Below are 17,602 nucleotides of genomic sequence, written 5' to 3' on the forward strand. Positions count from 1 at the left end.
TTATGAAGTAAAAGTTCAGGGTAATATGAGAGATCGTTAAGAGAGATTTGAATTAAAAAGGGGGATGGGTTTTGGGGAAGGTCTTTCTGAGGAAGGGACATTTAAACTTAGATATGAAGGATGAAGAGGAGGTAAAGAGGCTAGGAGAGAGAGAATGGGAAATTATTCTTGGCCCAGGGATCAGCATTCAGAGATATGAAAACATGGGGAATAAAGTCTTATGGAGAAAAGTGAAAGAGATGCAACGTTGGAGAGAAGGGAGTGAGAAGAGGCAGTGGGTAGGAGCCCCCAGATTAAACAGGGCCTTATACATTAGATTAAGAGTTTTAAAGTCTTTTCCTGGGTGGGTTCCACCAACCTCTTCAAGGAAATCTGAATCCTGGACTCGGTCCTGAGACTCTTCTGACCAGCTTGACTCAGCATCTTCTTAGTTTCTCATCCTCGATCAGCATTTTAGGAGTGCCATCTAGCTTCCTCCCAACTACGCTGCCCAGGCATTTAATTCTTTCCTAGCTATCTGATTTCCCTGACCCCTCAGCTTTCTATCAGGGCTCTTCTGAGTGCACTCTTATTTCACTGCCCCCGCTCTTCTCAACTTCGCAGTCCGTGACATTCATTGCCCTTCAGAGTCATAAAGAATCAGCCAAGTAAGAACTCTGAAAATATTGGCAATTTAAAGCGGTCGCACCAATTCTGCACCATTAGATCATAACAATAGCTTACTCAACACCCATCCTTAGATTGTACCGCCACTACTACTCTGGGGGATGGTTTTATTTGTAGCTGTGTCTTCTATCCACAGTCCCGTGTGGAAGGGCACCGTAGGAATTTATCCGAAATACTCCTGTCACGAGTCCTTTCCACCTCTCCGGCACTTCCTCAGGCCAGACTCTTAACCCCGCGGGTAACGCTGCAGTCGGCGACCGCGCTTCAGGAAGTCGGCACCGGCCTCCGCGAAGGGGAAGGAAAGAACAACGAGGGGCTGAGGAGGACAAGACGAAAGAATGGGAAGGGGTGAGGAAAACGGAAAGGGTGCGGGAGAGGGCGGGAGCCAGCCCAAGGCCAACGGAGCGCGCCGCAGCGCGGGAGGAAGACGCGGGCGGAAGGTGGCCAGTCTGGGTGGGCAGAGGCTACCGGGAGGGGCGGGGCCGCGGGCGCTGGGGGCGGAGCTCCTGCGCCGGTCACGTGACGGGACCGGCGGCGGCGGCGGCGGCGGCTGTAGCGGCCGCGGCGTCTTTAGCGGCGCCCAGTGCAGGATGGTGCTTGAGGCAGCGGCGGCGGCCGTGGTGGCGGCGGCGTCGTTAGCGGCAGCGGGGGCTGTGGCGGTAACAGCGGCGGCGCCCGCGGATGGTATAAAATGGCGGATTTCGAGGAGTTGAGGGTAAGCGGGGCCGCGGAGTAGAGAGCGGAGGCCGCGGGGGAGGGGAGGCTGCAACGTCGCCGGCCGCCGCCTTCTTATTTCGCGGGCACCGGTTGGCGGAGTCCCTAGCCCCGAATCCCAGCCGGCGTCCGAGCAGTGCCGAGTGGGCGGGGGAGGTGAGCGAGTCCGTGGGGGACGCCGGGCCGTACGGGGGCGGTGGGCCTGGGGCCGAGGGCTAGCCGGTCCGCGCGTCCTACCAGCGGCTCCGCACACCTGGCACTGGGGCCTGGGCACCCCTCCGGGAGTGGCACGTGGGAATCTGACCTCCCCATTTAATTTAAGGGCCGAGGTGGGAAGCATTATTTCATTTTCCATCTTCTCAAGGGGTGGACGTGTCTGTGGCGAGTAAGTCTACGTGCTCCTCACTTGGTGGAAGACTGTTTTCTGAAAGGTGAAGTTGTTCTTAGGAATTATTCTCTTCTTTCATGGTTAATGCTACCGTTCAGTCAGGTCTGTCCCAAGAAAAGGCTCCTACCCCTTTCCAGTATTTCCTCAGCATGTGAGAGAAGCGTGGTCTTTTGGTTACTCTACCGTCAACAGTCGGCCTTAAACCTTGATATATGGCTAGTGGCGCTGGAAGAAATTCGAAAGTCTGTGTTGTGAGGTTTGTCAGTGAACTGAACTCACTTTGCTCTTGAGGAAGCAATTTATTTTCCTCCTGGCTTTATCACAAAGTAATGTACTTTATTGTTGATATCTTTATGTAGTTGAGGTTTGAATTGGGGTGCGATGGGGTTAGGACGGAAAAATAAGTATTTTTTCCCCAGAACGAAATATTCGGTGTCCTTAACTGAATCAAACTAAGTGTGATAAACGAGCCGGATTTATTTTTTTATGAGCACTGGAACTGGCGACATAAATGGGAAATTTAATGGAAACCATATTTAAAAAATTGTCTTTCAAAGTAGAGATGAATGTCAACTTGAAATTAAGTTAACTGCAGACAATTTGTGTAACATAGCCTTTAGGATATTAGGTTACTTTTTTGGAGTAAGAAGAAAGGGGAACGAAGTAAAAGATTCAGTTTTGTGTGTTTGTTATTATTTTTGGTCGAGGTATACTGTGGAGGAAGGAGCGTTGGGTCATTTGTTACCTGGCTAGTATAGTATAGTAATGGACACAAGCAAAAGAAACATGCTCATGGTTCTGATCTAAAGGAAGATTCTTATAGTTTATATAATGCCTGCCATTTTATCCTTCTGCTGTTTCAAATCACTTAGTTCCCAGTATGGAGAAAAAGTATATTTATGCATTTTGTGCCCTAGCTTATGGAGGACCATGATCATAGGCAAAGGTGTTCATATTGATAATCTAAGGGTTTTAGTGTCTCAGAATCCCAGCTGTGGTGCTTTTGACACCTGTGGAGTGTTTGAAACAACCAGGCTTGAGCTTCCTCTGTAAATTCATGTTTTAGGTTTTGGATGGGTTTCAAAGACTGAACTTTGAAGTTAAATTTATTTTTACTTGCAAGACTGTCTTAATTTTTGCATATTGGCAGATGTATACAGTTTTTCCTCTTCAAAGTTTTGTGTTGATGAAAGTTTTCCAGAACTTGTATTAGATTTTTATAAATATCGTCTGTCAAAGTTTAACAAAATGTGGAGAATTTATTTACTAGCACAGGGCAGAATGTGTGGTCACTGTTTAGGTTGGAGTTCAACCAGAAACTGAAAGGTGGTTGGAAACCAAAGAACCTTTTTCTCTCTCTTCTCTCCCATTTTGTTTTGTGGGTCAGTTTCATTCTTCTCTTCTTGTAAATCAGCTGTCTTTACTTCTCCCTGTATAAAAGGCCCCCTCCCACACAGTTTACTTCAGACCAATGGAGACTAACTGGTGAGAGTTTTCAGAGTAGAAGGTCTGGGCTCACCATCCTAGTATTTGCTGCTCAGTGTAGATCGGTTTTCCCCTCCATTCAAAGATGAATTGGGGCGGTGCGACGTGACAGTGGCTCCATGGCAGAATTCTCACCTGCCATACCGGAGACCCTGGTTTGACTCCTGGTGCCTGCCCATGCGAAAACAAAACAAAACAAAACAAAACAAAAAACGTAAAGATGAATTGTACCCCCTCCCTTACCCCAGTTGTGAATAGTCATCTTTTTCACAGTGGTAGAGTGATATCCCAAGATGTTTTCTTAAGCCAGTAGTGCTGGTGATGTATGAAAATGGCAGATACATACTGTCATATAATGCTTATTATGTGCCAGGCTGTGGCCTAGGCACTTCACATATACATACTCAATTCAATTCTCACAATTCTATGAGGATGTTGAGCCATGGGAGAGATTAAATAACCTAACCAAGGTCAAATAGCTCAAGCTGGAACTTTGAACCTTAGAGGTTTAGCTGTAGAGTTTGTGCTCTTCAGAATCTTAGCTATACTGCTTTGTTCATTTTCCTTCATGTTAAATAAGAGTTCCTAGTCATCCTACAATCTGTGGACTAAATTAAATGATAACTAAGCACTATTCTTCTTTTATGATATATAATAGTGGAGGAAAAACAGGGCAATTGATGGAAAAACTAATTAGAACAGAAGAAACATACAGAACTGGATGACCCCTGGTCCAGAATATATTATGATAGTCAGTGATAGTCAAGTTAATTATAGACCAGCAAAAATCATGGGCATTAGTTTATTGGCTAACTTCTTGGCAGTGAGGAAATGATTAGTCCTTCTGGCTGCCACATATTTGGCAGCTAGTTTTGCAGCTGAGAGGATTTCCCTTATGCTTGTCCATTATCCTTCAGGGCCACTCCCTAGGGGTCTGTATAACCAAAACAGTTTGCATCTGGTTTTATTGCCGTGTCCTCTACTGGAGGTTGGGAATTTTGGGGATGGTTGAGGTCATCTTCAGTGGCTTTGTGACTCCTGTACCTTTGCTTTTTTTTTTTCCCCCAATATTTTCATCGAGATATCCTCATGTATAATACAGTCCATCCAAAGTATACAACGTGTGGCTCACAGTATCGTCACATAGTTGTGCATTCATCACCATGATCATTTTTAGTACATTTGCATTGCTCCAGAAAAAAAAATAAAAAGAGAAAGAGAAACCCTATGCATCCCATACCTCTTACTGCTTCCTCTTATTGACCACTAGTATTACGATCTACCCAATTTTTTTTTTACCCCTTATCCCCCCCATTATTTATTTTTTTGTCCTTATTATTTTACTCATCTGTCCATAACCTGGATAAAGGAAGCATCAGTCACAAGGTTTTCATGATCACACGTTCTCACTGTAAAAGCTATATAGTTGTACAGTCGTCTTTAAGAATCAAGTCTACTGGAATACAGTTAATAGTTTTAAATATTTCCTTCTAGCTATTCTAATACTAAAAACTAAAAAGGGATAACTATATAATGCATAAGAGTAACCTCCAGTATAACCTTGACTCGATTTGGAATCTCTCAGCCACTGAAATGTGCCTTTGCTTTTTTTTTTCCCCGTTGGTAGGGGTCACATTTCATTCTTTTTGCATGTGAGCAGCCCTTTATTGCAGCACCATTTCTTTTTTGGGGGGGAGGGTATCGGTGGAGGGGAAGAACATGTGCTAGAAATTGAACCCAGGTCTCTTGGATGGCAGGCAAGAATTCTACCACTGAACTACACTTGCATCCCCATGTCTTTGTTTTTTAAAAAGGCTTGGAAGAGTATATGATGAGCCAACTTCTGTAGAATCTTAGGTTGCTTGGCTGTTTCATGGTTTTTGAGATTATGCAAGCCAGTACTAGAGATTTTGTCTGATAATAGCAGAATACAACAGCCCTACAACTCCTTACACTTGCCACCTTTAAGTTCCTGTGACCAGCAGAATACTAACCCACTTGTCTTCTAGTTCTTCTGGAAAGAGATCTGATTGGCTGAGCCAATCTAATGTTAATCATCTGTAGTTAGGAGATTAGCCAGGCACAGTACAAACCTTACTCAGGAAATGATCCTGATGGGTTCAGAGAAAGGAAGAAGGAAGTTCTCTCATTAGGGAAATTGTGGATTGTACAAAGATAACTATAACATGTCATTAATTAGAAGCCGAGGTGCCAAAGAAGAAATTTTTCAGTTTATCAGTTGCTTATTTATAGCATCTATTTTGGTAGGAGATGAAGGGGTAGTTAAGTAGTTTGTGAATTAACTATGGACCTGGGACAAACTGAAAGTCTGGCCTGTACCTCTTTGTCTCTGCCACCTCCCCTCCCTGCCCCCAAGATAGCTTCTAGAGGAGCCAAACACAGGAATGGAGGAGAGGCAGAACAGTTGAAATTTTAGAGTGCCTTACCTCTTCAACCAGAATAGCTTTTTAATTCTTTATCCTTAAAAAGTTCCCTGCTTTATTTTAACCTGATTAATGCACTCTCTGCATGTCTCTCCACTTAGTTTGGGTGGGGTGGAATGGGGACACTACTGCTGTAGTGTCACTCTAATTTTTTCTTTGAATTATCTCATATTCCTCATCCTCTTCCTTTTTTGTGGTTTGAGTTTATCCTGTTTGTGTATTTCAGAAAGTGAGACTAAATGTGTGTGCAAGAATCTGCGTATGTATTTGGGCTAGAAAAAGAGACGACAGAGCCAATGATCACAACTTTTTTTTTAACCTAAAAATTTTTATTAGAAAAGTTGTAGGATTATAACTTTAAAAAAATACATGTGGATATGGGTAAGCCAGAAAGTTTACCAAAATGAACAAGTCTCATGTTTTACCATAATTAAAAAAAATTTTTTTATTAATTAAAAAAAAATTACGAGAAGCACAAACATTCTTAATATATGCTCATTCCATTCTACATATATAATTAAATCAGTAATTCACAATATCATCACATAGTAGTATATTCATCATGATGATCATTTCTTAGAACATTTGCATCAATTCAGAAAAAGAAATAAAAAGACAACAGAAAAATAAAACGAAAACAGAAAAAAAAAATTTTACATGCCATACCCCTTACCCCTCCCTTTCATTGATTACTAGCATTTCAAACTAACTTTATTTTAACATTTGTTCCCCCTATTATTTATTTTTATTCCATATGTTCTACTTGTCTGTTGACAGGGTAGATAAAAGGAGCATCAGACACAAGGTTTTCACAATCACACAGTCACATTGTGAAAGCTTTATCATTATACAATCATCATTAAGAAACATGGCTACTGGAACACAGCTATACATTTTCAGGCACTTCCTGCAGCCTCTCCATTACATCTTGACTAACAAGGTGGTATCTACTTAATGCATAAGAATAACCTCCAGGATAACCTCTGTTTGGAATCTCTCAGCCATTGGCACTTTGTCTCATTTCACTCTTCCCCCTTCTCACGGGGAATTCCTTGATGCTGGGTCTCAGCTCATTCTAGAGTTTTTCTCAATCCCTTGATGCTGAATCTCACCTCATTCTGGGGTTTCTGTCCCATGTTGCCAGCAAGGTCCACACCCCTGGGAGTCGTGTCCCACTTTACCATAATTTAAGATCACAGACTTGGGTTTTTAATACTAAGAGGCTCAAATAATTCTCTCACAGAGGGTTTCCTACCTAGAAGTCTTTAACGTTTGGTTCCTTACATGGAGCAGGAGTTGCCATCTGGATAGGTTCAGATGCTGTTTGGATGCAGAGGGAGAATGGGAAAATAATGGAGAATTTAGAAATAGACTAATAGATAAACTAGGGTCCTTCCCACCCCATTGGGCAGGGAAATAGACTAATAGATGGTATAGATGTAAAAGAATCCATCATATGATTAAAATTTATTATTAGGGGATATGTAAAATTTCCAAGAGGATTTCACCTGAGATAGTGTCTAGAAAAGTACATTCAAAATTAAATATTTAATTTAATTTAAACCGAAATAGATTATTTTTTATAGTAAACCAAGACATTAGCCATAGTACGTACTTTTTAAAAAATATTTATTTTATTTATTAAGCATACCAACATACAAACGCTAACATTCTTACCATATGATCATCCCGTGCTACATATATAATCAGTAATTCGCAATATCATCACAAAGTTGTATTTATCATCATGATCATTTCTTAGAATATTTGCATCAATTCAGAAAAATAAAAAGAAAACAAAAAAATTCATATATACCATACCCCTTACCCCTCCCTTTCATTGATCACTAACATTTCAGTCTACTAAATTTATTTTGGCATTTGTTTCCCCTATTATTTATTTATTTTTAAGCCATATGTATTACTCGTTTGTCAATAAGGTAGATAAAAGGAGCATCAAACACAAGGTTTTCACAATCACACAATCACATTGCGAAAGCTGTATCATTATACAATCATCTTCAAGAAACATGACTACTGGAACACAGCTCTATATTTTCAAGCAGTTACCTCCAGCCTCTCCATTACACCTTAACTAAAAAGGTGATATCTATTTAATGTGTAAGGATAACCTCTTGACTCTGTTTGGAATCTCTCAGCCATTGATACGTTATTTTGTCTCAATATGCTCGTCCCCCTTTTGTTCCAGAAGGTTTTCTCAATCCCTTGATGCTGAGTCCCAGCTCATTCTAGGATTTCTGTCCCACATTGCCAGGGAGTGTCCATACTCCTGGGAGTCATGTCCCATGTAGAGAGGGAAGGGCAGCGAGTTTGCTTGTTGTGTTGGCTGAGAGAGAGAGGCCACATCTGAGCACAAAGGAGGTTCTCTTGGGGGTGACTCTTAGGCCTAATTTTAGGTAGGCTTAGCCTATCCTTTGCCTTAGTAGGTCCTTTTGCATTTGTTTGCTCCTTAGGTCTGCATCCTCCTTCTGGTAGACATGAATATCTTTTCTAATAAAGCTGACATTTTTCTAATATAACATTCCACAGATGTTTCTCCTTTCTCAGCATTCTTGTCTATGTTTTCCTAGATTGAATCTTAGCTAGTCTGTTTACTTTTTATTAAAAAATTGAGATATAATTCACTTACCATTAAATTTAGTCTTTTAAAGGGTACAACTCAGTAGTTTTTAATATATTTACAAAATTTTGCAGCCGTCACTACTGTTTTATTCTAGAACATTTACATCACTCCAGAAAGAACTGCCAGCCCCCAGCATCTGCTAATCTACTTTCTGTGTCTGTGGATTGCCTATTCTGGACGTTTCATAAAAATGAAATCAGACATGTGGCCTTTTGTGTTTCTCTTCCTTCACATGACATAACAGTTTCAGCATTCATTCGTGTTGTAGTATATATTACAACATCATTCCTTTGTACATATGAATAATAGTTCACTGTATGGATATACCATCGTTTATTTATCCACTCATCAGTTGGTGGACATTTGAATTTCCCTTTTTTCACTAGTATGAATATTTTTGTACAAGTGTACAAATTTTTATCTGAATGTGCTTCAGTTCTCTTGGGTAGATACCTGGGAGTGGAATTGCTGGGTCGTGTGGTAATTCTGTGTTTAACTTTTTGAGGAATTGCCAGACCATTTTCAAAGCTGCTTCACCATTTTACATTCCCACAAGCAGTGTGTAAATTTTCTGATTTCTCCACATTCTCACTAATACTTATTTTCCATCTTGTTGTTTATAGCCATCCTAATAGGTGCAAAGTGATATTTCATTATGGTTTTGATTTGCATTTTCCTGATGACTAATGGTGAGCATTTTTTCATGTGCTTATTGGCCATTTGTTTATCTTTGGAGAAATGTTTCAAATCTTTTACCCATTTTTAAATTGTTGTTTGTCTTATTAAGTTGTAAGTTCTCTGTATTTTCTAGATACAATTCCTTTAACAGATACATGGTTTGCAAATATTTTCTTCCAATCTATAGATTGTCTTCACTTTCTTGATTGTATCCTTTGAAGCACAAAAATTTTAATTTTGATTTATCCAGTTTTTTCTTTTGTCACTTGTGTTTTTGGTGTCAAGTGTAAGAAACCATTTCCTACTTCAAGGTCATGAAGATTTGTCCCTGTTTTCTTCAAGGTCTTGAAGAGTTTCATAGTTTTAACTCTTAACTTTAGGCCTTTGACCCATTTTGAATTAATTTCTATATATAATGTGAGGTCCACCTTCTTTGGCATGTGAGTATTCATTTGTCCTGGTACTGTTTGTTGAAAAGACTGTTCTTATCCCATTGAGTTGTTTTTGCAGCTAGTCAGGTGCCTTATTTTAAGAAATTTTACAGTTGAATTGAGGTAAAAGCAATATGTGGAATCAGTTGGGACCATAGTCCAAGCTATTTTATGTTAATATGCATTCTGTACCCTCTAGTAACATGGTCTTTTTCTAGAATTTTTTGGGAAATAGTTTGAAATATAGGTTTCTATGAATGAGATTTTTCGTGACGTTACAGAGAAACCTGTATAGACATTTCAGAACTCTCCAGTTTGTTATTCATACAACTGAGTAAAAGCAGATTTTGATGATGTCACAGGAGGTACTTTTTATTAGCATTATGTTAATATGTTAGATTGACCCTAGAAAAGTTATTTCACCTTTTCTCTAATCTGGAAAATGGTTAGAGAAATATTTTTTATCTTGTGTTTTATAACTCTTCTAAAGTTTTTTTTTTCCCACAGTAAGATTCCAGAAACTTTGTGTTTGTTGATATAAGTATTAATCAGTGTAGAATCACGTAAAATGTGGCCTTTACTTCTATCTTAATAAACCTTTACTCCTTAAGGAGAAATTTAATAAAGTTCTGCTTAAATAAGAAGCACTTATTGAACTTATTATTTTAAGATTTAATATCCCACTGTATTTTCATCTTCTAACCATTTAGTTTTTCTTGAAGATAGACTTTCTGGAGTGTTGCACTTTCCTGTTCTAATTTGGGCATTTTGCTTTCTAGATCTGCCATACAGCTGTGATTTTGGGATTATGTTACATTACATTCCTGGGTTAGATCTGTTGTTTTTTTTGGATCTCATTTCTTTAGATTCCTTTTTTATTTTACTTGAATATAATCTTTGAGTAGTTGTTTCAGGAAGGACCTGCTGGTAATCAATGTTCTTAAATGTTTGAAAATGGCTTTCCTTTGTTCTTGCTGAAAATTTAGGTATAGAATGATAAGTTGGAAATAGTTTTTCTCCTCTGAACTTTGAAAACTTTGCAAACTTTGCTTTGGGGTTTTAGAACACTCAGTGTTGCTAATGTGAGGGCCATTGCAAATCTGTTTCTTATCTTTTTGTAGTAACTTTGTTTATGGATTTGGAAACCTTTATCTCTTTATTTTTGGTGTTGTGAAATGTGTTTCGATGTAGGCCTTTTTCATGCCTCTGGCAAGTACTTTCCTCAGTTCTAAAACTCTTCAGGTCTGGGAAATTTTTTTTTAAATGCAATTTTATTGAGCTATATTCACCCACCATACAATCCATCAAAAGTATACAATCACTGGCTCACAGTCTCATTGCATAGTTTTACATTCATCACCACAATCAATTTTAGAACATTTTCACTACTACTACAAAAAAAGACCTGTCCCCACTCCCCCACCCCCACTGACTCCTAGCCTTGGTGTGGTACATTTGCCACTGTTGATGAAAGGATATTAAGATACTGTTCCTATCTGTAGTCCATATTTTTCAATAGGTTTGTTTTTTCCTATATATCTATTATTAACTCCTTACAATAATTTCGTATGTTTGTTCTAGTTCATGGAAGAAATTCTTTATATTTGTACTGTTAATCACAGCCATTGTCCACCACAAGATTTGCTGTATTACACAGTCCCATGCTTTAACCTTTGGCTTTCCTTGTGGTGACAAATTACTAAACTTCCCCTATCAACCAACTTAATTTACTTTTTTTTCTTAATTGTGAAAATAACATACATACCAAAAAGTAATACATTTCAAAGCACACGGCAACAGTTGGTTATAGAACAGATTTCAGAGTTTGGTAGGGGTTACAATTCCACAGTTTTAGATTTTTCCTTCTAGCTACTGTAAGACGCTGTAGACTAAAAGAAATATCAATATAATGATTCAGCCATCAGACTTACTTGTTAAATCCTATCTTCTCTGTTATAACTCCACTTTCTCCTTTGATCGTTCTCCCTGTCTCTAGGGTATTTGGGCCATGCCTATTTTAACTTTCTCATGTTGGAAAGGCTGTCGACAAGTGTGGGATAGGGGGATGGAACTGGTTGATGTTCTGGAGAGGCTGGCTCCTCTGGGTTTCAGGACTTATCTGGCCCAGGATCCCAACTGGAGGTTGTAGGTTTCTGGAAAGTAGCTGTGGTGCATGGAACCTTTGTAGACACTCAGATAAAGTCCTAGGTGTTCTTTAGAGTTGGCAGGAATGGTTTTGGTTGGTGTTTGGCAAACCATGATAAATAGCAATATCTAGCTGATGCTTGCATAAGAATAGCCTCCAGAGTAGCCTCTGGACTCTATTTGAATTCTCAGCCACTGATACCTTATTTGTTACAATTCTTTTCTCTCTTTTGGTCAAGAAGGCACTCTTGATCACACATTGCCAGGGAGACTTTCACCCCTGGATGTCATGTCCCATTTAGCGGGGACAGTAATGATTTTACTTGCAGAATTGGGCTTAGAAAGAGAGAGGCCTCGTCTAAGTAATACAAGAGGTCCTCTGGAAGCAACTTTTAGGCGTAACTATAGGTAGGCTTAGCTTCTCTGCTACGTGAATAAGCTTCACAAAAGCAAGCCTCAAGATCAAGGGCTTGAACTGTTATTGATTTGGTGTCCCTAATGTTTGGCACAGTATTAGAAGTTTTCCCAGTGGTAAAGTTTAGTAGTTCCATATTTTTTCTCCCATCCTGCAAGGGACTTTGTCAATATTTTTTCAATATTTGCTCCACATACTCTGGGATGGGTCTGGGCATTACATTAAGCTGTATAGAATTACAAGCCCTCTTTCCATTTTGGACTTGCTGTGTTTGGGTTGTTTAAATGATCTATCTAGACAGGTTGAGTTAGATTATGTGCTGCAGAAAATTTAGGTTTTAGACGAAATAAACCTCTTTTCCTCTGGTCTCATAGAGTAGTCTGTTCTAAAATTCAGTCAGTGTCCTCCTTACCCCCCATTCTGATTTACCTTAGTCCCGACCCCATCAGCTTCATTCTTGTCTCTAACTGAAGCCTGATCTCTTTTTCAGTTTCTTTAACAGTTGCCGTATGTGGCGCTGCTGACTCTCCAGGTCTGGGGAATTTCTCTGATATTTTTTTCCCTCCTTTTTTCTGTTTTCTCTGTCTGAGACTCTTGAGTGTTGGATTTCCTGAATTGGCATTCTATTTGATTACCTTCTGGAAGATTTTATTGACTTTGTATTTGAACTCTTCTAAAGGATTGTGCTTTTAATTTTTATAAGAGCTTTATCCTCTTTCTCTCTTTTTTAATAATGAGCATTCTTGATTTGGGGGAGAAATACCTTGAATTTCTCTCTTTAAAATGTTCTCTTTGAGACAACTCCCTGAATTGGTGATAGTGAACAATAGTGGTTTTTGTATCTAAGTATTTCATACTGATGCTTATCTTTCAAAAAAAATTGATGCAAAAGACTGTTTATAACAGGTAAGATGTACGTAAGCAAATACAGGATTACTTGTAAGAGGTAAGAGGTAGTAAACGTAGGTGTAAGTAAAAAATAAGATAGATGTAAGTAAAAAAAATCTATCTACCATTAAAAACTTAAGAAATAGTTAATTACCCTAGATTCAGTAGGTGCTGTCTTAGTTTGCCAGGCCTCTATGACTTAAACACCAAGAACTTATTTGTTTATAATTTTGAGGCTAAAAGTTCCAATCAAGATATTGGCAAGGCTTGCTTTCTTCCTGGGTCGATAGCATTACCACACTGGCTGTGGCAATCCTTAGGGTTCCTTGGCTTGTATTTTTGCTTCCCATTGCATGGTAATGCCCCTTCCTTTCTAGCTTCTTGACTTCCAGGTTCTCTTTATAAGGCCTCCAGTAATCTGGACTAAGACCCATCTTGTTTTAGTTGGGGCCCCATTTAATAAAAATAACATCTTTAAAAGGTCCTGTTTACTATTTGTTCACATTCACAGGCATGTGGATTAAGGTTAAGAGCTTGTGTTTATTGGGGTACACAGTTCAGTTCCCGCCTTCATCAATGCGGTAGTCACTGTGCTGAATTTTGGATTCTTCATTCCTGTGCTTTTCTTTAGATTTTTTTTTTTTTATTAACTAACGGAAAAAAAAAAGAAATTAACCCAACATTTAGAAATCATACCATTCTACATATGCAATCAGTAATTCTTAACATCATCACATAGATGCATGATCATCATTTCTTGGTACATTTGCATCGGTTTAGAAGAACTAGCGACACACCAGAAAAAGATATAGAATGTTAATATAGAGAAAAGAAATAAAAGTAATAATAATAGTAAAAAAAAAAAAACAAGCAAACAAACAAAACAAACAAACAAACAAAATCCTATAGCTCAGATGCAGCTTCATTCATTGTTTTAACATGATTACTTTACAATTAGGTATTATTCTGCTGTCCGTTTTTGAGTTTTTGTATCTGTTCCTGTTGTACAGTCTGTATCTCTTCAGCTCCAATTACCCATTATCTTACCCTGTTTCTACCTCCTGCTGGACTCTGTTACCAATGACATATTCCAAGTTTATTCTCGAATGTCCGCTCACATGAGTGGGACCATACAGTATTTGTCCTTTAATTTTTGGCTGGACTCACTCAGCATAATGTTCTCTAGGTCCATCCATGTTATTACATGCTTCATAAGTTTATCAAGTCTTAAAGCTGCAAAATATTCCATCGTATGTATATACCACAGTTTGTTTAGCCACTCTTCTGTTGATGGACATTTTGGCTATTTCCATCTCTTTGCAATTGTAAATAACGCTGCTATAAACATTGGTGTGCAAATGTCCGTTTGTGTCTTTGCCCTTAATTCCTTTGAGTAGATACCCAGCAATGGTATTGCTGGGTCGTATGGCAATTCTATATTCAGCTTTTTGAGGAACCGCCAAACTGCCTTCCACAGTGGTTGTACCATCTCACATTCCCACCAACAGTGGATAAGTGTGCCTCTTTCTCCGCATCCTCTCCAGCACTTGTCATTTTCTGTTTTGTTGATAATGGTGATAATGGCCATTCTGGTGGGTGTGAGATGATATCTCATTGTGGTTTTGATTTGCATTTCTCTAATGGCCAGGGACATTGAGCATCTCTTCATGTGCCTTTTGGCCATTTGTATTTCTTCTTCTGTTAGGTGTCTGTTCAAGTCTTTTTCCCATTTTGTAATTGGGTTGGCTGTCTTTTTGTTGTTGAGTTGAACAATCTCTTTATAAATTCTGGATACTAGACCTATATCTGATATGTCATTTCCAAATATTATCTCCCATTGTGTAGGCTGTCTTTCTACTTTCTTGATGAAGTTCTTTGATGCACAAAAGTGTTTAATTTTGAAGAGCTCCCATTTATTTATTTCCTTCCTCAGTGCTCTTGCTTTAGGTTTAAGGTCCATAAAACCACCTCCAATTGTAAGTTTCATAAGATATCTCCCTACATTTCCCTCTAACTGTTTTATGGTCTTAGACCTAATGTTTAAATCTTTGATCCATTTTGAATTAACTTTTGTATAGGGTGTGAGATATGGGTCTTCTTTCATTCTTTTACATATGGATATCCAGTTCTCTAGGCACCATTTATTGAAGAGACTGTTCTGTCCCAGGTGAGTTGGTTTGACTGCCTTATCAAAGATCAAATGTCCGTAGATGAGAGGGTCTATATCTGAGCACTCTATTCGATTCCATTAGTCGATATATCTATCTTTATGCCAATACCATGCTGTTTTGACTACTGTGGCTTCATAATATGCCTTAAAGTCCGGCAGCGCGAGACCTCCAGCTTCGTTTTTTTCCTCAAGATGTTTTTAGCAATTCGGGGCACCCTGCCCTTCCAGATAAATTTGCTTATTGGTTTTTCTATTTCTGAAAAATAAGTTGTTGGGATTTTGATTGGTATTGCATTGAATCTGTAAATCAGTTTAGGTAGGATTGACATCTTAACTATATTTAGTCTTCCAATCCATGAACACGGTATGCCCTTCCATCTATTTAGGTCTACTGTGATTTCTTTTAGCAGTTTTTTGTAGTTTTCTTTCTATAGGTTTTTTGTCTCTTTAGTTAAATTTATTCCTAGGTATTTTATTCTTTTAGTTGCAGTTGTAAATGGGATTCGTTTCTTGATTTCCCCCTCAGCTTGTTCATTACTAGTGTATAGAAATGCTACAGATTTTTGAATGTTGATCTTGTAACCTGCTACTTTGCTGTACTCATTTATTAGCTCTAGTAGTTTTGTTGTGGATTTTTCCGGGTTTTCGATGTATAGTATCATATCGTCTGCAAACAGTGCTAGTTTTACTTCTTCCTTTCCAATTTTGATGCCTTGTATTTCTTTTTCTTGTCTAATTGCTCTGGCTAGAACCTCCCACACAATGTTGAATAATAGTGGTGATAGTGGACATCCTTGTCTTGTTCCTGATCTTAGGGGGAAAGTTTTCAATTTTTCCCCATTGAGGATGATATTAGCTGTGGGTTTTTCATATATTCCCTCTATCATTTTAAGGAAGTTCCCTTGTATTCCTATCTTTTGAAGTGTTTTCAACAGGAAAGGATGTTGAATCTTGTCGAATGCCTTCTCTGCATCAATTGAGATGATCATGTGATTTTTCTGCTTTGATTTGTTGATATGGTGTATTACATTAATTGATTTTCTTATGTTGAACCATCCTTGCATACCTGGGAGAATCCTACTTGATCATGATGTCTAATTCTTTTAATGTGTTGTTGGATACGATTTGCTAGAATTTTATTGAGGATTTTTGCATCTATATTCATTAGAGAGATTGGTCTGTAGTTTTCTTTTTTTGTAATATCTTTGCCTGGTTTTGGTATGGGGGTGATGTTGGCTTCGTAAAATGAATTAGGTAGTTTTCCCTCCGCTTGGATTTTTTTGAAGAGTTTGAGGAGAGTTGGTACTAATTCTTTCTGGAATGTTTGGTAGAATTCACAGGTGAGGCCGTCTGGTCCTGGACTTTTCTTTTTAGGAAGCTTTTGAATGACTAATTCAATTTCTTTACTTGTGATTGGTTTGTTGAGGTCATCTGTTTCTTCTTGAGTCAAAGTTGGTTGTTCATGTCTTTCCAGGAACCTGTCTATTTCATCTGAATTGTTGTATTTATTAGCGTAAAGTTGTTCATAGTATCCTGTTATTACCTCCTTTCTTTCTGTGAGGTCAGTAGTTATGTCTCCTCTTCCATTTCTGATCTTATTTATTTGCATCCTCTCTCTTCTTCTTTCTGTCAGTCTTGCTAAGGGCCATCAATCTTATTGATTTTTTCATAGAACCAACTTCTGGTCTTATTGATTTTCTCTATTGTTTTCGTGTTTTCAATTTCATTTATTTCTGCTCTGATCTTTGTTATTGCTTTCCTTTTGCTTGCTTTGGGATTCGTTTGCTGTTCTTTCTCCAGTTCTTCCAAATGGATAGTTAATTCCTGAATTTTTGCCTTTTCTTCTTTTCTGATACAGGCATTTAGGGCAATAAATTTCCCTCTTAGCACTGCCTTTGCTACGTCCCATAGGTTTTGATATGTTGTGCTTTCGTTTTCATTCGCCTCGAGGTATTTACTAATTTCTTTGCAGTTTTTTCCTTGACCCACTCGTTGTTTAAGAGTGTGTTGTTGAGCCTGCACGTATTTGTGAATTTTCTGGCACTCCGCCTATTATTGATTTCCAACTTCATTCCTTTATGATCCGAGAAAGTGTTGTGTATGATTTCAATCTTTTTAAATTTGTTAAGACTTGCTTTGTGACCCAGCATATGGTCTATCTTTGAGAATGATCCATGAGCACTTGAGAAAAAGATGTATCCTGCTATTGTGGGATGTAATGTCCTATAAATGTCTGTTAAGTCTAGCTCATTTATAGTAATATTCAGATTCTCTATTTCTTTATTGATCCTCTGTCTAGATGTTCTGTCCATTGATGAGAGTGGTGAATTGAAGTCTCCAACTATTATGGTATATGTGTCTATTTCCCTTTTCAGTGTTTGCAGTGTATTCCTCACGTATTTTCAGGCATTTTGGTTCGGTGCATAAATATTTATGATTGTTATGTCTTGTTTAATTGTTCCTTTTATTAGTAGATAGTGTCCTTTTTTGTCTCTTTTAACTGCTTTACATTTGAAGTCTAATTTGTTGGATAT

At 38.5% G+C, this 17,602-nt stretch overlaps 1 protein-coding gene across 10 annotated transcripts in view; it reads left to right on the top strand.

Annotated features, from left to right (window-relative positions):
• The first annotated feature begins 1,209 nt into the window (after positions 1–1,209).
• Positions 1,210–17,602, top strand: part of PIAS2 (protein inhibitor of activated STAT 2) — a 189,476-nt gene continuing 173,083 nt past the window's right edge. For all 10 annotated transcript variants that reach the window (XM_077135545.1, XM_077135542.1, XM_077135540.1 and 7 more), the window contains exon 1: positions 1,210–1,381. In XM_077135545.1, coding sequence (XP_076991660.1) covers positions 1,358–1,381 — 24 coding nt within the window. In that variant the 5' untranslated portion in view covers positions 1,210–1,357. The remainder of the gene's footprint in view (positions 1,382–17,602) is intronic.

This window comes from Tamandua tetradactyla, chromosome 18 (assembly GCF_023851605.1).
Source record: "Tamandua tetradactyla isolate mTamTet1 chromosome 18, mTamTet1.pri, whole genome shotgun sequence".
NCBI classification, from domain to species: Eukaryota; Metazoa; Chordata; class Mammalia; order Pilosa; family Myrmecophagidae; genus Tamandua; species Tamandua tetradactyla.